This window comes from Notolabrus celidotus, chromosome 6 (assembly GCF_009762535.1).
Source record: "Notolabrus celidotus isolate fNotCel1 chromosome 6, fNotCel1.pri, whole genome shotgun sequence".
In the NCBI taxonomy this organism is placed as follows: Eukaryota; Metazoa; Chordata; class Actinopteri; order Labriformes; family Labridae; genus Notolabrus; species Notolabrus celidotus.
Window position 1 is genome coordinate 3072261 of NC_048277.1, and position 22229 is coordinate 3094489.

A 22229-nucleotide genomic window follows, 5' to 3' on the forward strand; every position below is an offset into this window, starting at 1 on the left:
GTGGAATCCTCAATGGCTGGTTTGGTCGATTATCTCGCCACACCTTGTCCTCGTACAAATCCTGTCAGGTATGTTTTAGTTTGTCATGATAGACACTAGCAGTCAGAAGTGTGGACACACCCTCTCATTCAATGGTTTTTATTTATTTTAATTATTTTCAACATTGTAGATTAATACTGAAATCATCAAAACTATGAAATAATCTGGTTTTGCCATAATATGGACTACAAGTAGGTATGCATGATATTGGTTTTTTTTGCCGATATCCAATATGCCGATATTTTACAACTAATTTAGCCGATTACCGATACCGATATTTTTTTTCACACACCTAATTGCAGAGATCATCAATTCTCTGCTGTATTGGAAATAGCGTACAGTATTATGGTGATACTCTTATCACATTTTTTATGTAATATTAATTTCTTGTGCAAAATAAGAAAAATACTTAATACTGAAAACTGCATATTTATTTATGACAATTGCTTTCAAACAAAATTCATACAAAAAGATACATGCTACTTAAAACTTGGATGATGCTCTCCCTGAGACAACCCCAACAAAACCCACAACCAGGGCAAATTTGGCCATTTTTTACATTTGACATAGTAAGTAAACCTAACCACTGTTCACAGGGAACATGTTCAACTATACAGCAACTACACCCAAATTAAATAAAATGGTTAACTCTTTGACAGTAAATGTGCCTAAATTAGTCAGCTACATATACCTTACAGACTGCTGCTTAAATTCAACTTAAAACATGAGCCCAACGTGTGCAGCAGCCCATTATTTTATCGGTTAGTTATATAGGATATCGGCATGTTGGCCGACAGTAGTCAAATAGGGCTATCCATTGTGTACTAACCCTACCTCTGAACAACACAACTGATGGTCTCAAACACATTAAGAAGGCAAGTCATTCTACAAATGAACTCTTGACAAGGTTCATGTTCATTAGAAACCATTCCAGGAGACCACTTCATGAAGCAGACTGAGAGAATACCAAGAGTGTGCAAAGCTGTCATGAAGGAAAAAGGGGGCTACTTTACAGAATCTAAAATATAAAACAGATTCTGCTTTGTTTAACACTTTTTTATTCATTACATGATTCCATATATGTTCTTTCATAGTGTTGATGTCTTCAGTATTAATCTACAGTGTTTACAATCATTACAATAAATACAAACCCTTGAATGAGAAGGAGTTTCCAAACTTTTATTTCTATGGTTGCATTACGACTAATCATCTGAAATGAGACATCATAACTTTTATATTAAGTGCTTTTCAAAATCAAGTTACAAAGTGCTTAACAAATATAAATATTCAAAATAAAACAATCAAAATAAAGCAAGAAAACTGTTAGACCTAATACAACAAGGCTTATCATTAGGACAGGAAAATAACAACAGTGTAAGTAATCTGTTGAATAACAAAGAAAAAGAAAGCAGTGCCTGTTGCTGGTTGAACAGGTGTGGCGCTGTGAGATCCAGAAATAAAGAATATTGTAGAGACCTGTGCAGCAGTGAAAGTGTTTGTGTTGAACTTATTCTACAGGTAAAGCCAGTTTATCATAGCCAGACGTATACCTGACCAGCTATTGTACAGTCAGGGCTCTTTCTTTCTTACGTCTGGAGGACGACTATTTCCCAGTGACTACCCTTCCCAAATCTCTTTCCATGCAAGTCAATTATCTTTATTGGCATGAAGGTTAGAGCAGTAATGCCAGAGTATAAACAACATCACATCAAACAGCAATATATACAATCACAATTAATTATAGAATAAGGATATTTTTAAAGAGGTTTAAAAAGATCTGCATATCATTTTTAGTTATCAAAACTAAAAACATAATGGTAGATTATTTATTAATAATGTGTTATGTATAATTAGCATTTATTATCTATTTTTAGTTGTTTTATATATTATTCATTCTCTCTCTCTCTCTCTCTCTCTCTCTCTCTCTCTCTCTCTCTCTCTCTCTCTCTGTGTGCGTGTGTGTGTGTGTGGGTGTGTGTATTTATATATAAACAGACATCTGTCTGAACTAAATAGCGCAAGCCGACCACATCTGTAACGTATGGAAGAGGATAAGGGTCACTGACAAAAAAAACAACAATTAAGATCCGATATATATTTTTTATTATTATTATTATTTTGAGAAAAAAGTTTTTCTCAGAGTTCTGACTTTAATCTCAGGACTTCTGACTTTAATCTCAGAATTCTGACTTTAATCTCAAAACTTCTGACTTTAATCTCAGAATACTGACTTTAATCTCAAAACTTCTGACTTTAATCTCAGAATTCTGACTTTAATCTCAAAACTTCTGACTTTAATCTCAGAATTCTGACTTTAATCTCAAAACTTCTGACTTTAATCTCAGAATACTGACTTTAATCTCAAAACTTCTGACTTTAATCTCAGAATTCTGACTTTAATCTCAAAACTTCTGACTTTAATCTCAGAATACTGACTTTAATCTCAAAACTTCTGACTTTAATCTCAGAATTCTGACTTTAATCTCAAAACTTCTGACTTTAATCTCAGAATTCTGACTTTAATCTCAAAACTTCTGACTTTAATCTCAGAATTCTGACTTTAATCTCAAAACTTCTGACTTTAATCTCAGAATACTGACTTTAATCTCAAAACTTCTGACTTTAATCTCAGAATTCTGACTTTAATCTCAAAACTTCTGACTTTAATCTTAGAATTCTGACTTTAATCTTAGAATACTGACTTTAATCTTAGAATTCTGACTTTAATCTCAGAATTCTGACTTTAATCTTAGAATTCTGACTTTAATCTCAGAATTCTGACTTTAATCTCAGAATTCTGACTTTAATCTCAGAACTTCTGACTTTAATCTTAGAATTCTGAAGTTTTTCTCAGAGTTCTGACTTTAATCTCAGAATTCTGACTTTAATCTCAGATTTTCTGACTTTAATCTTAGAATTCTGACTTTAATCTTAGAATTCTGACTTTAATCTCAGATTTTCTGACTTTAATCTTTGAATTCTGAGAAAAAAAGTCAAAATTCCTAATCCTCTTCCGTAGTTACGCTATAGCTGCTTACGTCAACCAAGCCCTCATTCTCGGCAAAGCACCAGTGGCCTTATTTACCGCCCCTCCCTCTCCCTCTGCTCTCACCTGAGTTCACCCGGCCTGAAACCTGTGCAGACACTAGAGGTGCTAGTAGGACATACGCCGGGGGAAGTCTGGATGAATGATTCAGCTGTTTATTTATACACACATGCAGCTCACCCGCATCATTATATATATATCACCTTTCATATACAAACCTATGATACAAACATGCAGCCCAGTGCTTCACAAAATAACAGACAGAAAACAACAGTAATGCAGTAATTATAAAAGGCTTTATTATAAATAAAATACTTAAGAAGAAAATAAAATCAATACAGTAAAATTAACAAAATAAGTAAGAATAGAAGAAAAGTTGAAAATAATGTAGAGTTAAAAAGATCAGATAAAGACAAGAAATGAAAATATACATACATAAATAAGTAAATAAGATAAATAAACACAAGGAAGTTTACTAAAGTCAAATTCCTTGTGTGTTCAAGCATACTTGGCGAATAAAGCTGATTCTGATTCTGATTCTAAATAAGTTAATAAGATAAATAGATAGATAAGATATATAAATAATAAAATAAATAAATAAGTAAATGAATAAAAAAACAAGTAAATACCATAAATAAATAAGATAAATAAATAAGAAAATAAGATAAATAAAATAAATAAACAAGTAAATAAGATAAATAAGTAAGATAAATAGAATAAATAAACAAGTAAATAAGATAAATAAATAAATAAATAAGATAATAAGATAAATTGAATAAATAAACAAGTAAATAAGATAAATAAATAAATAAGAAAATAAGATAAATTGAATAAATAAACAAGTAAATAAGATAAATAAATAAATAAGAAAATAAGATAAATAAAATAAATAAACAAGTAAATAAGATAAATAAATAAGATAATAAGATAAATAAACAAGTAAATAAGATAAATAAATAAATACGATAAATAAATAAGATAAATAAATAAATAAGATAATAAGATAAATAAAATAAATAAATAAATAAATAAATAAGATAAATAAAATAAATAAGATAAATAAATAAATAAATAAATAAGATACATTTTATAATGTAATAATGTAAAGGGCTTCTGTTGGTTAATCGAAAGCGCTGAGGTAGGAACCAATGACGAGTCGGATTTCTAGTCGGACCCTAAGGCGCGGACATAACGGAAGTTTAGACGGTTGCTCAGGGTGAACGAAGGGAAGAAATACAGCATTGCATCAAACAAGAGATCATTTTTCCCAGATTTACCCAGGCTCCCTTTCCCTCACAAATGGCATCTAGTTCTAAAATGGACATCGAGGGTGCGACCCAGCACCTCCGGGACATCCTGAAGCTGGACCGGCCCGGGAACGGCACCGGTAAGAGGGGACGGGGAAGCGGCTCCGCAGGTTTAGGCCTCAGAGGCTTTAGCCAGGCAGCTAGCTCGCTAAATCGAAACCTAGCTAACAGTAGTTTGTTCTTGGCGGTAATGTTACTGAGGTGAACTTAGTTAAGGATTCCCACAGCCAGGGAACGACCGGGACCGGACCGGGTTTCAGGGCAGCTAACTTAGCTCCAGTGTTATCTGTTAGCAGCGCGGCGTGTGTTCGGGTCCGGCGCAGTGTGAGAGCGCCAGGACAGTCCACAAAGTCTCAGTGTTTATCACCTCCACTCACAGCCTGGGTGTGTGTGTCCAGCTAGCTTATGCCGCAGTTCACTCTCTGGTCCAGGAAAGCAAGTAGAAACAGTCTACGTGTTTTTAGCTGAGTCTCATTTGTAGCTTCACAGCTATTGTCTTTCTAACGTCCATCCAGCATCAGGTCTCCAGCCTCCAGAACTGCGTCAGTCTGGGACACATTATTAATGGATGTTTGTTTGTTGCTCTCTCTCTCTCTCTCTCTCCTGTCAGATTAATCACATATAAACACGGTGATATTCATGGCTGTAGGGATGTTAATGAAAAGAACACAAAGGTGTGAGTCTTCTGAAATGAATCATCTTCGTGTCGCAGTTTCTGTTTGGGGGTGAACTGATCCAGGACCAGAACCTCTAACAGAACATTATAAATATTGATTCAAAGAAGGGTTTTAATGCGTGTGATTCGGATGGTTTTATATGTGGTAACTGTGTTTCAGTTGACTTTCACCTAGGGATGTAAGGATACACTCAACTCAAGATTCCAATCTCGATTTTTGGTTCACTCATGATTCTCTAATGATTTTTAAGAAAACTGGATTGAACTCAAATTGACCATCCAAAAATACCTTGTTGGAAAATTTCAGAACAAGTCTAAAGAAATGGGACGTGATTTCCAAATGAATGTATTAAATATTAAAATAATCAATTTAAATCTCTTTGAATTAGAGATGTAAATTTCAAGTATTCTCCCTGATCGATCTTTGGAAATGTTAACGATCAATTATCATTTAATCATTAAAAATAAATTAAAGTGTTCCATGTCAGAAACAATGCCAAATGTTTTTTTCCCCCTCTAAATCAAATGTTCCTTCACGACACAGTGTGTATTACTGACACTCATCATCAGTCATCAATAACTTAGGTATTTTGAGATTATGGCGAGATCTCTGTTTCCCTCTGCATCCAGCAATCTATACATTCCAATCGCTCCCGTCAGCTCTGACCAATCAAAGCCATTCTCCTGATTGGTCCTCCTACATCAGGAGTGTCAAACATACGGCCCGCGGGCCAAATCCGGCCCGCCAGAGGTTCCAATCTGGCCCACAGGACGACTTTGCAAAGTGAAAAAATTACAGAGAAGACATTAACTGTAATTTTTCAATAAAAGTAACTACTATTTCAAATTTGTTCTCTGGGGGTCACATACAATCAAACAGCTGACAGAAGGCTCATGAACACGCTCCAGGATTTTTTTTCTCAAAGTGAGGAAAATATATGTATACATAATCCAGTGGAAATTCATAGACTTTTTGGACCCCTGCATACAACTCAGCTCCAGCAAGCAAACCGTTCATGCTGGAGCTGAGGAGTCAACAATATTCAACTTTACCTTCTTCATTATGATAATCTCTGTTCTTTTGCTGTAAATATAACACTCTGTGTGTCAGCTGAATGGGAAACCTGTGTGTTTGGTGTGTTCACAGCAGGTTTCAGAGCTTAAAGAATATCATATTTGGCCCCACTTTGAGACTCAATATGGCGAAAAATACAACAGCTGTTTTAGTAAAAAGATAGTTCATTAAATGTGAACATTTTCATGTTACTGATACCTTCTTGCACTAAAACAAACAGAACAATTTGGAATTTTTGTTATTTATGTCCGACCCACTTGAGATCAAATTGGGCTGTATGTGGCCCCTGGACTGAAATGAGTTTGACACCCCTGTCCTACATCGTCCTGATTGAGCACTACGATCTGTTTGTGGGCGGGGCTTACAGGAGAGGGGTGTAGTGAGAGGGAAATCTGGTGTAGAGGGGTAGTGTTGACATTCAAAATCTCTCCCTGAACTGATGTTTATTCCAGGACTACCTACAGCAGCTTTTAATGTAGAGGTGGGCAATATTGCAAAACATTCGTGACTAGGGATGAACATTTTAAGTATTCTCCATGATTGATTTGTGGAAATGTTAACGATCAATTATCGATCAATCATTAAAAAAACATAGTGTTTTCTTATGTAAAAAAAAGCCAAATATGTTGTTTTTCCCTTAAATGATATTTTCCACAACAACAAAATGCATCTAACTGACAGTATTGAATATGGGTTGTTAAACACACTTAATATCAACGATCGGGCTCATGAACATATTCTCTGTGGACATATTCTTATAAGATGAAGGCTCAGACTACTAACAGAACAGTACTTCAGACTCACAGTGTCCAGTTTTCTGTCTACTCGTTCTTATTGAGAAAAATAAACATGTGTACACGGTAGGGATGTTAACAATTAATCCAGTATCGGTTAATTGATTGTTAAGATCTTACTTGAAACACACATTTTTGTTTTCAGTTTTCTATCCCGTGGAACAAACATCACGTGGTCTCATATTACACATAGCTCTCAGGGAGGAGTTTTAAGTTTAAAGCATGTTTGGATGTGAATCAGCTGTTTAAAGGTGTTGCACACAGTGGAGATGCTCAGCTGGGGGCTGCGGCTGTGCGTCAGGTCTCCTCCCAAGCGCTTTTAAAAAGAGGATCAATACAATACTGCTGCCAACAACGACACGGACACGAAGGTTGACAGCTTTAAACAGGACATTTCCCACCTTTGCATACGAAGGTAACAGACAGGTGGGAAATTCAGGTACGCTATGTTTGCAGAGCAGCAGAGCCGTCTGGGCTTTTCTCCAGTGGGACTGATTCTGACCCGGTTGCGCTCCCGGCTGACACCTGACCGAATACACATGTTTATTTTTCTCAATAAAAACGAGTAGACAGAAAACTGGACACTGTGAGTCTGAAGTAATTTTCTCTTAGTATTATGAGCCTTCACTTTATAAGATTATGGCCGCTGAAAATATTTTAATGAGCCTGATCGTTGATATTCTGCGTGTCAAACATATACCCGTATTCAATCCCGTCAGTTATTTGCATTTTGTTGCTGTAGAAAATATTATTTAGGGGGAAAACAACCTATTTGGTATTGTTTTTGACGTAAGAATAATGTTTTTTTTTCTTCAATTAATCGATAATTGATCGTTAACATTTCCAAAAATCGATCACGGAAAATTCTTCAAATGTACATCCCTAATATAGACATAACACACCAAAGACAGAGTAAGTTTCCTGATACAGTTACTGTGGTGTTAATATAATTATAATGCATTGAGCCCAGAGGACCAAAGGTTGGCACTTTAACATGTGTTTTCAGTTTGCAGTGAGACCGTAATGTTTAGGCCTTTTTCGCCTGCTGGAGCTTTACCCCGGGACTACGTGTGTTCCTACCGGAGGAACCAGGGTCTGCATTTAGTTCAGGGGTAGTTAGGTCGTTAGTTATGAGTCTCTCCTGGTGTTCCGGTTTTAAAAGTGACCCTGTAAACTGGAGACCTTCAGCTGAACGTTCCTGGGATGCAAACTAGTTTAGTTTTTATTAAGATTTCAAAATATCCTCATCAGATGTTTAATGATGGTCCAAAGACGTTTATGAGGGATGCATCCGGCTGAGAGTCTCCAGTTAACAGGGTCGCTGTTTAAACCAAAACACCGGGCGATCTCTGCCACGGCTTTTTGAGTTCAAAAGGATTTTAAAGCCGTGTTGAAACGTCTTTGCTACTTGCGCTTATCTCCTCTCACGTGTTGATTCAGTGAATCCATCTGTGATGAAATATAGCACCATCTAAAACAGACCAGCTGAGTCTCTTCATGCTAACAGGCTAACTGTTGTGTTGCTCATAATGATACCTGCCTGTCCGTCTGCTTCTATGGTGTCATCTGTGATAAATGGCATTCCTCTTTGTTATACTGCCCTCTACTGGTCTGGTGGTGCAGTGCATTTACTTTGTTTTCTCCATACGTCACTGGCCTGATTTACACAATCTACCCGGGACTTCAGCCCGCGGTCGAAACGCAGACAACAATGGGGGCACAGGAACCTTTTAGTTCAGGGGAAAGTAGTTCTGGGGCTAAAAGACCCCGGAACACTTGGTGGAAATGCACCTTTCAATGTATCTCCCATTTTACTCTGTCCCACATTTTCACTCTATCAGGATTTCATATATTCCAGATTAACATTTGAATTATGTTGAATCAGCGTTTACTTCTTATAGGTTATAATCATGTCAGGGTCAGTAAATTCAGCGTTGATCAGGTTGAACTTTATTCACTTGTTTTTGTTTCAGCAGCAGAAACATGTTTATATGTCAGCCTGTCATATTTGTATTTGATAAACAGTTACAAACCTCCATGACCTCCCTCTCCTGGCTCTGAAATGTCCTCATCGCAGTGTGCTCTAACATAACCTGACATTCATTCTCTGTCCTCAGATTCACCGTCCAGTGATGGTCTAAAGCTGCCGTCTTTTAACGGAGAGCTGAATGGGTTATTGGGAGCGGCCGGCCTTCTAGGGGGCACTGATCGGTCCTCCATGTCAGAATCTACCAGACCCATCTCCACAGACCTGAGCACAGCGCAGGAAACACAGATAATGTGAGCGGGTCATTACAACACTTTGCATCATGCTGACTTATGAGCACTCTGTCATGTTTGAATGTCATAGGGCTGCAGGATCATAGGAAAACTAATATTGCAATTGTTTTACTTTCATGCACTCATAAACAAGAAACAAATTAAATTGTACAATTATACTCCTCATCATTTGGATCTATAAGTCAAATTTTTTTGCTTTCAAATCAAATCCCCGTCCTACTTCACCACACTGTGTTAACACTCTGACATCTACACAGTGAAACCGAGAGATAGGAGGAGGATATAGTTCAGATGGAGTCTCACATTTCTTTATAAGCTTTACTAATACACAGTGTTGGACAAAGTCCACGTCTTCATGACTTAAGTCAGAAGGTCAAACATTACTTTAATACAAGTGAAAGTTGTTCAGTCAGATTCTGACTTGAGCTAAAGTCCTGGAGTACTTGCTTTTAAAAATACTGAAGTATTCAAAGTACTTTTTAAAATAGCTCTAAACGTATTTTCACTAAGCATTAGTGCAGTCAAGAATAGATTTGCAAAGGGGTGGAAAATTTCCATGGGAAGTTAAGCTGGGGAATTTTGGAAATATTCCAAATTGGAAACTTTCTTTTTATGGGAATTATGTGAATTAACTGTGAATTGATGGTAATTTAATGTAAAGGTATCACATCCAAGCATCCATATTTGTTTAGTTATAAGCAGACATCCATCCAAAATAATACAATTCAAACAGATTTATTTGTAAGTAGAATTTTATCAAGTGTTAAATATTTTATTGAACAATCAATTCTTTCATTGAAGAACAAAAACATGAATGTTGAGTTAAATATTACTCATCCCCCCGACCCAAACCATTTTAAAATTAACAACAATGCAATCCCAACAGAGTCCCATTCATGTTAATGTTAAATGAAAAGAGCCCCTCTCCCTCCAACAAAGTCCCATTCAACATGCAAATAAAAAAAAGCATCTTCCCTCAAGCTCCTCAAGCCTCTGCAGGATTCTAGAAATCATGTGCTTCATGTGATGGAGGAATGCACAGTGCATGTAGGGGGCGTGGTCTCTATAGCCCTGCAGTAAGCAGTGTAAAATATATTTTCCCAACTATATTTAAGTTCCCTATTAAGAGCCAACCTTCAATTTAGTCAATTCCTGCTTTCTTCCCATTAAATCCCATGGAAAATTTTCAACTTTAAAAATTCCCAGAATTTTGCAACCCTACTTTTACCCTACTTTTAACATGTATGAGCGTAGCAGTTCTCTGTGTGTTCTAATGAAGGGCTGCATTAAAGTCATCCGCCAGGTGTTCATTGTAGATTAATCACAGAAACAGTCAAACTGGTGACAGGTTTCAGGTAGAGTGACATCACACATCCTTTAACTTGACTACTGTCTGTGCATATTACAGTAGTAAAGCCATTATTAAATTCAGCCCTAGAATTTGATAATTAGAAAACTCAAACATGTTTTTAAGAATGGGATTCTTGTGAAATAAATGAACTTATATTGAACTTGAACCTCTCTGCTGTAAATCCAGCTGCCTCTCAGGTGACGACAGCTCCACCTGTATTCCTATCACCTCCAACAATGTGGAGATTGTGGCAAGTCAAGATTCCGGCATAAACAGCAAGGCCCGAGGAAGCAACAAGGTATGAACCCAGCTCATCAGCAGTGGAGAGGAGGAAGTGTTCTTTGAGGTGTTTGAATCACGAGACTGGAATGAGAGACCTCAGTCTGGTTAGGAGGACTCCAAATCTAAAAGAAATCCTGTTTTAGACTTTTTGAAATCATGTATTGATCACTCAGTAAACTATTATTATTTGTTCAGTGCTTCATTTAAAAAGAAGACATTATTATGAACTTTATTTATAGTGTGTAATAATTGTTACTGTTGAATATGTTCTTTGTGCAGGTGAAGATCCAACCTGTCGCCAAGTATGATTGGGAGCACAAGTATTATTACGGCAGACTGATCGCTGTCTCCAACTCCTTCGTAGCCTACGCCATCAGAGGTGAGAGTCCTCCATGTTTCCACTAGGGACGGGCATTTCAAGCCAAAATACTATTCTGTAATCATTGGCATCTATTCGACGATTATTCAAACAATACACACACACACACACGCACACGCACACACACACGCACACACACGCACACACACACCTGTCCCGTTGACGGCCTGTTTGTGTGACAGTCTCGTTAACCAGCAGCAGGACGAGGTGCTGATAGTAGCGGGCACTGTCAGTGTCTGTCTCGATCTTTGTGTCGGTGTTTCTGTGACGCAGCGTGGCGTGTGTGTTTACATTTTACAGCCATGCTCAGTCTCTGGAAATGTAGCTGTGTGAGGTTCAGAAACCATAGACTGTATAAAATATGGACGTAGTATCCGTGACGTCACCCATCTGTTCCTGAGAGCTGTTTTGAAGCAAATCGACGGCGGCAGCCATATTGGTAATGCGGAACTCAACTAGGCAGAGTGTGACGTAGTGTGAGTCTCTTAGCCAATGGCTGTGTGTTCCCGACCGGGAGTCACGTCAGTCATGTCCTTATTTGGGCAAAACTCATAATCTTAATATCATCTTAACCATCACGTTAGAAAAAAATTCACCCCCCGTACAGTGTGTGCCATTAGAGAGATTAGCGTTGTAGGGCCAAGCCGTTTTTTGAACCAGGCTGTAAACATGTTTATTAATGCTGCAAAGATCGTCTTTTTCCCATTCATATCCATGTGGTTTCCGGTGTTTCTGCAGCCAGCCTCAAGCGGATTTTCGATGTATTGCAGTTTATATCACTTCCGCATTGGCTTCATCGTTTGAGACCGGAGTTTGCCGCTTGTCAGAAACAGAGAAAACCGTAGCGACTAGGGATGGGTACGATTACTCGCCGTTGACCCCATTATTCGAATAGCATTTTGTTACTTGCACACCTGGCAAGATAACTTGAACTCATACAGCGTTACATGTGTCACCATGTGCTTTTTGTTTTAACTGAATATACCAGGTAGGAAAATAATTACTGGGATATAAACACATATATAGAACACACCGAGCCAGGTTTCAGCAAAAACAACTGTTTTACAGCAGCTACAGCAACTCTCAAAGAACACGTTATTCAACCGAAAGCAAAAGCACAACAAACACTGAACCGTCTGACACCTGCGACATGTCAGTTATAAAAAGTGATGTCTGGAAGTACTTGGAAAAAAACGATGAAGTTAATGTGCAGTGCGAGATATGTGGCGTTAATCTTCCATACCATAGAAACACTAGTTTGATCCTTAACCACACACAAGGAGAAAACAGCAGAGACTGACAACAGGCAGTCTTGCATCACGTCTTTTGCTCGCCCTGTTAGAACACGTCGTTGTGATGAAACCAGAGCGGAGAAGATTAGCCTGATAATAACCAACCTGGTAACTGGAGATATGCTCCCTTTAAAGGGGACATATCACGCTTTTTTCATCAATATATTTTGGTCTAAGAGGTCCCCAAAACATGTCTTTAAAGTTTATGCTCAAAAAAACACTTTGAAATCAGATTTCGGCATGCCTGAAAAGTCCTCTTCTTCATTCCTCATCAGAACAGTCTGTTTTCTCTCTGACCACGCCCCCTCAGGAAGTGGATGTGACTCGGCTCTCCAGCACGTTGATCTAATGTTTACATGTTGGCTGAATATACACGGCTGCTCAGAGATCGCGTTACTTCAACCCTCTGAATCTGATCCTGACGGAGAGGCGCCTGTAGCAGGACCTTTCTGAACGATTGGTCACAGATTTCGTGTTTCTTGTTGTTTTATTTATCAGTATGTAGACGTGTGTCTTGGTACACAGCTACGAACATGTAGCTATGTGGCTATGCTAACTAGCGCTAGCACTTATCCATGATAAATAAAAATCATCCACTAGATCTTCAAATCTGCAGATGTGGGGAGTAAAACTGACCTCTACCAGAAAGGCAGCAGGACCTTTTATGAAGGTTTGGTCACAGATTTAGTGTTTCTTGTTGTTTTATTTGTCAGTATGTCAACATGTGTCTTGGTACACAGCTACAGCTACAGCTACAGCTATGAACATATAGCTATGTGGCTATGCTAATTAGCGCTAGCACTTATCCATGAAAAATAAAAATCATCCACTATATCTTCAAATCTGCAGACGTGGGGAGTAAAACCGACCTTTGTGTTTATTAAGACAGCCTACAACTAGCATGCCTCCCTCCTAAGCTCCTTGTTAGCACACACTTGTGCAGGTAATGAAAAACAGAGGAGGGGTTGAGTTGTATTTTATACAGTCTATGGGCTGAACAAGCTCCGAGCTCTGACTCCGTGACAGACCGGATATTGTTGTTACGTAACAAAAACACTGAAGTCTGAAACGGCTCGTTTCACACACATTTACAGAAAGGTGGAGAAATCAGAACAGGGGCAGAATGGAATTTTTTCATTCTTGGGGGGTTTGTAGACATGCCAGGGACACATATTTCAGGTAAAGAACCATTAAAAAGTCAATTTTGCATGATATGTCACCTTTAAGTTTTGTGGAAGGAGAAGGCTTCAAAGAGCTGATCGCGGTAGTCGAGCCGGAGTACAAGCTACCATCACAGAAAACAACAACTATGAAAGTGGAAGAGATGTCTGAAGAAAAGGCAGCAGAACTTACTACAACTCTGGTCTGGTAGCTCCATGTCCAATTACTTTTTTTTATTTATTTTTGTTTACGGTTAAAAAATAATAATAATTGCGAGTACTCGAGTAATCGTTCATTAGGAAATACGAGTAATAGATTACAAGGATTGCGGTAAATTCCCATCCCTAGTAGCGACTGTTGTGAATGTTTTCTTCTTCTTTTGCTATTTAATGCAGTTAGCATTCTTCTTCTTCTGTTTCTTAATGCGGCTAGCAAACAGCTTTAAGACGCTCTATAGCCACCATCTGGCGGGAATACCGTAATACAACCAGGCACCGGTTAAAAACGATGAAAAGTTGTACTTTTAAAATAAGAAAATATTCAAAGTAACTCTTCGATCATTGCCCATCCCTAATTTCCACCATCAAATCACTCAAAAGAACAGTCGTGATGATAATCTGACAACCCTATCTTCCCACCTTGTCTGGTTTCTTATTGGTTGGCCGGAGCAGCAACACTGGCACTTTACCAACCAGCATGCTGCATATTATCCTCTCCCCTCCTTGGGAACAGCCCTACAAAAAGCATTAACAGCATAAATTCATGGTCACCTTTCTCTCTGCTACAAGCACGTTCACAGACCTAAAACAGATACCAGGCAGACTTGATCCAAATGCTGTGATCCACTGTCGTTAAGATTGATGTCTTGAGGTCTTTCCTTGAAACTGAAAAGAAATAAGTGAAGGCATAGCCACTGGTCTGTGAATGTGTATGTGAATAGATTAGATGGGAAAGTTGATACCTTACATGGTGGCCTTCACAACAATATACAGTTATTTGTGGCATATCTCACATGTGCTCATTTTATAAAGCCTATTTAAAGATTTGTAGTGACATGATATTCTTTTAAACGAGGAACACACTGAAATATTTTAAAAATTTCAAGCGAAAACATGAGAGACCCCACACGATGAGAAGTAATGACAGATTTAGGAGTTCTGTTCTTATAGTGTGTGGTGTGCAACGATACGGTAAACAGAACACACCACAAACTAAAAGATTCTTTACACCAGCAACCAGAGTCCTAACTGTCAAAATTTAAAATCTTGCAAAGTCTCTCACAATCAAATGTGACTTTAAGGTAAAGAATCTTAGCAGACTGCAGGAATTAAGTGTTCCTAGCTACTAAGGAGATCAGGGGAAGTAAAATCACTTTTAACACATCTCACGCCACAGGATGATCTGGCAAGATCATCTTTAGACCATCTGATAATTGTTCCTGAGTCAGAATTCTGAAGATAGAAAATGTTTTGACTTGTGGTTGTCTTTCTGTCTCACCCTGCAGGAGCCAACAACCACGCAATGATCCGTGTCCTGAGCGTGGGCTCTGCTGAGCGCTCTCTACTGAAGGGGTTCACCGGAGCCGTCACAGATCTGGCGTTTGCACATCTTGACTCCTCTCTGTTGGGTTGTGTAGATGAAGCGGGCAACCTGATGGTCTGGCAGCTGACCTGCACAGCAAGCAAGATACTGTATCCTGGATAACCTCAAAAGGAGGCTGTAGGAGGATGAGTAGGTCTATGTGTGTCTTTAGAGTAGATGTCCCTATTGTTCCTTACCTTGTGTACTCTGAAGTGTATGAAGACATGTAGTTATTGGTTATCTGTACGACCTGTGTGATTGGGGGATGAGTGAGGGGAAGAGGGAGCATGATGGATTGGGGCCCCGGTCTGTCGTGGTGAAGAGAGAGCTGAGCCAGAAGGCAAAGCTCTCAATTTACCGCTCAATCTACGTTCCAACCCTCAGCTATGATCATGAGCTGTGGGTAGTGACCGAAAGAACGACATCGCCAATGCCAGCGGTCCAAATTAGCTTTTTCCACAGGGTGTCTGGGCTCAGCCTTAAAGAGAGGGTCAGGAGTTCAGACATCCGGGAGAGGCTAAAAGTAGAGTTCTGCTCCTCCACATCGAGAGGAGCCAGATGAGGTGGTTCCCGGACGTCTCCCTGGGGAGGTGTTTTGGGCGTGTCCGTCTGGGAGGAGTCCACGGGGAAGACCCAGGACACACTGGAGAGATTATATCTCTCAGCTGGCCTGGGAACACCTCGGTATCCTCCCAGAAGAGCTGGTGGAAGTGGCCGGGGAGAGGAGTGTCTGGGCTTCCCTGCTGAGACCTCTTCCCCCTGCAACCCGGACCCGGATAAGCAGAGGAAGATGGATGGATGGACATGTGTGATTGAAATATGTGGATTTAAAACATATAAATACTGCTCTCTATTTGCATCTCAAGGGGGCAGCTGTGGCCTAAGTTTGGAAGTTTGATTCTAGCTCCTACAGTCTCATGTCCTTGGGCAAGGCACTGAACCCCAAACTGCTCCTGGTTGCATAGTATGTGGTTTGTGAATGTGTGTGATACTGATGGTCCCCTACCAAAGTAGCCTCTGCCATCAGTGTGTGAATGTGTGAGTTTGAAGAGTAGTAGAAAGGTGCTTTGAGTGGTTGCAGAGACTCAGCCACACGGTCCTGTAAACTCATCTGAACCCGTAATGACAGAAACCAAACATCCGGGAACTCTCTTCTACGTTCCTTAACCCCTCCCTCCTACAGTGACCAGGTGGTGGTTCATATCCGACGGCCAGACGACACCCCATTGAGTTCCCACCGTCGGCTCATCTGGTGCCCCTTCATTCAAGACGACAACGAGGAGAACCAGGATGACACTAGCCAGACCTTAGCCCTTTTACACGAAGACAGAGTTAGTCTCAGACTTTGTAACTTGTGTATCAAGAATGATCCTACAGAAGTTATTTTACCTTTACAAAGATTAAAATAAGTTTGATGTAAGATAAATACTCTCCTCTGCTTTTAGGCTGAGGTGTGGGATCTGGAAGTCTTAAGAGCCAACAACAGCAGTTGGCCCATCGATGCCACAGACTTAAAGGAAGGCCTCATCACAGTTAAAGGACATACCCAGGTAAGGTTACCATGTAAGGTTTGTCTAAAAGCTTTGTTGATGCTGAACCAGTCAAGGATCCATTAATTGCTGTAGATTCTTTATCTGCTGTTGGAACTAGGAACTTTTACCATTGAACTACATGCGTTTCAACCGGTGGACCCAGGGTCTAAATTTAGTTCAGGGGTAGATAATCTCCCTCTAAAAAGCCCCTGCTAAGGGGGTAGTACTTTTTAAAGGTCCCGGGACTTTCAGTGGGCAGGACCTGCAATGCTGAACGTGTCTGATTGGTAGGTTAACCTCAGTGTTTTTATTCCGCCCGTCGTCCACAATAACATCACACACATCTGTGATTCACTTGATTTCTCTTTCTTTCATTAGTTTTGATTTGTTCTATCTTTTTTGTATGTGTGTGTACTTTTCAAAAGAAGAAGCTGTGATTCTCTTGATTTAGCAGCTTGTAACAGTAGTCTTCTCTCAGCCCACCGTGAATGCGTCTCTCCCGGTGTTACGGTTTTAAAAGTGACCCTGTAAACTGGAGACCTTCAGCTGAACGTGCCAGTGTTTGTGGAGTTTACACAGCTGTTGAAACACAGAGGGAGTTCCTGGGAATGCAAACTAGTTTAGTTTTTATTAAGATTTCAAAATATCCTCATCAGATACTTAATGATCGTCTAAAGACGTTTATGAGGGATGCATCCGGCCGAAAGTCTCCAGTTAACAGAGTCGCTGTTTAAACCAAAACACCGGTCGATCTCTGCCACGGCTTTTTGAGTTCTAAAGGATTTTAAAGCCGTGTTGAAACGTCTTTGCTACTCGCGCTTATCTCCTCTCACGTGTTGATTCAGTGAATCCATCTGCGATGAAATATAGCACCATCTAAAACAGCACCAGCTGAGTCTCTTCATGCTAACAGGCTAACTGTTGTGTTGCTCATAATGATACCTGCCTGTCCGTCTGCTTCTATGGTGTCATTTGTGACCACAGACCCCTGTGGTGGGGCCTACCTCCTTAGCTATCTTTGGCGTTCAAATCTTAAGTTTGAACGCCAAATAAGAATAAGTATATGTGACTATTGTGTTTATTGTGGCCTCCTTGAATTCGTCAATCAGTCGGCCAAGTGGGAGGCGTTAAGACTTTGGGTCACTTAGTGAGGGAAATGGGCAGGGTGTTGTTTGTGTTGCACTACATTGTGTGTTGTGATGTTGTGCGCATGGGCGACTCCTACAGGTAAGCGTCTCTCGCTGTAGTACTTATGCGCATGCACACCCACTGCAGGTTAAACACTTTCACCTGAACCATCGTCAGGAGCACACAGCCCGTTGGTAAGTCACAGCGCTGTCTAATAATGTCCGGATATGTGTGTACCTTAGTGTTGCCACGCGGTGTTAGTGTGGGTTGCTGCATTGAAGGGTACCAGCTTGTAATCTATAACTTGTAGCGTCCGGCTAATGACGTTAGCCGGGGTAGCACTTGTTTAACACTGGCAGCTGGCAGTGATGACAGCAGATGTCTTTGTACAGTCCACTGCAGTGCCGGGTTGATGTTGGTTATTGGTTCTTTGGTGTATAATGTCTTGTTTGAGCAACACGTGTAGAGTATGAGCACTGTTTACGTGTAGGCTATCGTAGCGGCAGAGAGCTGCTCTGCGCACGCTCAGTGAGAGCTAAGCACCCTGGCTGATGTAGTCCACTGTGGTTATTCATGTCAGCTCTGCTACACTTTTGGTTTTTAAAGGCTTCTTTTCAGTTTGTTGTTTGCGTGATGTGTGAGAGTAACATATTGTAATACTTTATGCATTTATTGTTTTCAGGTTTTTGACCTGTTGTCAATTAGTTTAGAAATAAAAACAAATACAGACAAAACACGAGTCGAAACATTGTGTGCTTCCTGGCATGCCTGTTCGGAGGGCAGAATAGTAAAAAATCCGAACAATGGCATTCCTCTTTGTTTTACTGCCCTCTACTGGTCTGGTGGTGTAGTGCATTTACTTTTTTTCCCCTCCATACATCACTGGCATGATTTGCACAATCTACCCAGGACTTCAGCCCGTGGTCGAAACGCAGACAACAATGCGGGCACAGGAACCTTTTAGTTCAGGGTAAAGTAGTTCTGGGGGCTTAAAGACCCCGGGACTCTTGGTCCAAATGCACCTAGGTGTCCTATAAATTGAGGGTGAAAAAAGAATATCTTCTGTGTCTCATGTTGTGTAATGTGTGTCTTAATAGAGAGTCAGTGAAGGAGCCTTGTCTCCCGATGGAACCGTGTTGGCTACGGCTAGCCACGACGGGTACATCAAGTTCTGGCAAATATACATCGAAGGGACACAGGACAAGCCAAGGTTAAAAAAGCTGGATGTTTTTAAGTAAATACTGATATCCCTCATTTACTTTCACACTTCAGTAATGTTTAGTTATTAACTGTGTAAATAATTCTTACCAAAAATAACGGAAAGCCCCGTCATGATTTAGTCTCTAACTGACTCTTCTTGGGTTTACAGATGTCTTCATGAGTTGCGGCCCCATGGAGGGCGTCCGCTCTCCTGCCTTCTTTTCTGCGACAACCACAAAAGACAGGACCCAGAGTCAGTATGCCCTCATGATGATACTTAATTTACACTCTTGTTTCTCCTTGTGTTTGACATCAGTCTCTTCTACTTCTCTGTTTTTAGGGTTCCTTTCTGGCGGTTCCTTATAACTGGGGCGGATCAGAACCAGGAGTTGAAAATGTGGTGCACAGTTTCCTGGACTTGTTTACAGACCATCAGGTTGGTGCTTTACTCCTATGATGTGAAATGCTGTTTGATACCTCAGGGACGCCACGGTAGGTGTCAGACCAATAGATGTACAGCATGGGGAAGTAAAATCCTTTTTTCCCTTGTCCACAGTAAATATTTGACCGGTGATTATTTTGAACGTTAAAAGAAAGCAGGAGGAGATTGATGTTATTTAAAAGGTATCAGTCTGCCCACAGGGGGGGCGCAAAAACTAACACTACCAGAAAGTTCCTCACAGGAGCTTTAAATGCACAGATCTTCTTCGAAGTGTGAGGAGTTCTCATTTTGAATCCATCCTGGCATCCCCTGTGTATGTCTCATGTCTTTGCTAATTCTGCTAAGTTGTGTTTTCTGATGGAAGAACACTTCTTTCTGTCTTTGATGTACAAATGTTGAAAATGTGAATAAAGACCATTTCAGAAGAGTGTTGATAATAACCTCATCTGACCTCCATCTGGTGGCAGTGGACAGTCATTACAATAGCTTTATCATTTCAGTCAATCTTCTCTCTGATGTTTTTACAGAATAATGAACGGATTGATAATAACATCGACTTTATTTGTTTCTGTCTCTTAAGATTTTCCCCGGATGTGTTCAACTCCTCCGTTCTGCCGAGTCTCAAGGCCAGTCTGGACCTCTCCGCAGAGTATCTCATCCTCACCGACGTGCAGAGAAAGGTGCCGTCTGTCTGAAAAACAAGTTACATAAAGTCTGTCTGAGCACTCGCTTCATTCAAAATGCAGATTTTAAAAAAGCATCGTTTTCACTTCACTGACCTCGAGCTTCATTCTGGAGATAAACACTAATCACTCAATGAGACTGAGTTTCAGAGACACGGTTTAGTCTTTGTCTGAGAGGAGACTCTCCAGACAGAAGGACAGTCTGTCAGCATAACTACCACATTCCCAGCCGCACACATTGCCATGCCAACACTGTGGTGATGTCATTATTCGACAGGTGCTGTATGTGATGGAGCTCCGGCAGGACCTGGAGAAAGGAAAGGCCACTTTCACAGCGGTGTCAGAGTTCCTACTAACGCACCCCGTGCTCAGCTTTGGGGTCCGAGATGTGGCACACAGCAGGTTGAGACACACCGAGGTCCTCCCTGCAGAGGAGGAGAGCGAGAGCCTGACAATAGGTACATACATTCACCTGCTTACACATTCTGCATCATAAAGAGACAATATTTGATTTTCACAACACTTATTTTCTTTGAAGTGTCTGTGTGTGACTCTTTGGGGATACAACTGGAGCATGTTCAAACAGTGACTCTCAATACGGCATTTTTACATTCTGTGTGTATCGTGTGTTTTCCTCCAGAGGGCACCCAAGGACCTACAGAGTCCAAGTCTGGGATCCAAATTAAACTCTACTGTGTTCACACCAAGTAAGTCCTCTCATTGTGTCCTGTAAGTAGTTCAGTTTTTGTTTTGAATGAAAGGAGCTCCAAATAACTGGCATTTAAAAGACTTATTCAACAAAGGTAGTCTTATTCAATCACATTTTGGGACCACTATAGTTTAGGCGTTTTTCAACTGCAGGAACTTTACCCTGGAACTAGGGACTTTACCCCTTTAAAGGCTAACTCTGATGTAAACAGATGAGGCTGGCAGCAGCTGGTGTGAACACCCCGACCCTTCAAGCTGCAGAATTCAGCAAGGCAGCTGCAGTCATGAGTCTTGATTCTCTGTATTTCAGGAGTCTGCAGGATGTCCAGATCTGGTTTCAGCCCAACCAGGGTTACGGCCCGACAGCGTTCCTGCCTCACTCTGATTCTCAGGATGTCTTTGGTAAGTCACATTCTCAAAAACTCACAATAGAGCAAACACAAGTTTACAATAAATAAATGTTCCATTCATTTGTAAGTTTGTATGTCATGTGTACAGCCAACAAAACCATGTTTCATGGGTTTGACGTAGTCTTTCCCAGTGTTCTATGATGAAATCCATTCTTACTTTTCCACCATGTTTATCTTATATAAAGTTATATGAAGGTATCTGTTGGTCCATCATACATCTTTCATGTTAATGTTCTCTCTGTCAGCAATAGTAAAAGCCTAAACATTTAGATAAATTTAAACTTAAAAAATGACTTGTTGCACTTATAGAAGACACTTGTAGAGGAACAGTGCACTGGTACATCTGGGATTTGGAATTATAAAAACAATGCAATGGTTTTGGTCACAATTTGAGTATATATTGCTGGCTTCTCCTGTCATTTCTTCCTTAAAGCCTCTTGAAATGCAAATGGAATATTTAAAATTCATATAGAATATCAAAATGTAATGTGTAATCAAGCGTCAACAAAAATCTGAGTGAAAATAAACATCCACAACTCTGAAAAAACTCTGTTCAACAACAGCTTCTTTTACAGGTCAGAGCATTTCTCAGGACTGTGTGGGTGTGGCCTAACTCTTTGATTGACAGGTCAAGAGGGAGTTCACAGCCTGCATGTTTGAGCCGTCTGACTCTGAATCTAAAACATCAAAACTCCAGAACCTGAAAATTATTCATTTACAATGGTCTCTGAGTGCTAAGTGACAAAACACTTCAGGATCAGGACTTCTATCATTTATTAGTTTTATCACTCCGTAGTCTCCGGGGCATCAGGACCATGGGACGCCCGGAGCAGAGGAGGCTGAAGTGTAGTATGTGCACGCAG

The 22229-nt window shown here is 40.0% G+C and overlaps 1 protein-coding gene across 7 annotated transcripts in view; it reads left to right on the forward strand.

The window, feature by feature from the left end:
• Positions 1-4258: 4258 nt before the first annotated feature.
• Positions 4259-22229, forward strand: part of edc4 (enhancer of mRNA decapping 4) — a 43339-nt gene continuing 25368 nt past the window's right edge. For 5 of the 7 annotated variants that reach the window (XR_004631623.1, XR_004631624.1, XM_034686289.1 and 2 more), the window contains exons 1-14: positions 4259-4472; positions 9055-9217; positions 10755-10866; positions 11130-11229; positions 15187-15373; positions 16447-16594; positions 16709-16813; positions 19021-19157; positions 19293-19376; positions 19464-19559; positions 20146-20245; positions 20526-20706; positions 20889-20955; positions 21267-21358. Coding sequence is in view for 5 of the 7 variants with exons in the window: in XM_034686289.1 (XP_034542180.1) it covers positions 4385-4472; positions 9055-9217; positions 10755-10866; positions 11130-11229; positions 15187-15373; positions 16447-16594; positions 16709-16813; positions 19021-19157; positions 19293-19376; positions 19464-19559; positions 20146-20245; positions 20526-20706; positions 20889-20955; positions 21267-21358 (1660 nt within the window). In the remaining 2 variants the exon portion in view is untranslated. The remainder of the gene's footprint in view (positions 4473-9054; positions 9218-10754; positions 10867-11129; positions 11230-15186; positions 15374-16446; positions 16595-16708; positions 16814-19020; positions 19158-19292; positions 19377-19463; positions 19560-20145; positions 20246-20525; positions 20707-20888; positions 20956-21266; positions 21359-22229) is intronic. The other 2 variants (XM_034686291.1, XM_034686292.1) reach the window with 1 other exon arrangement.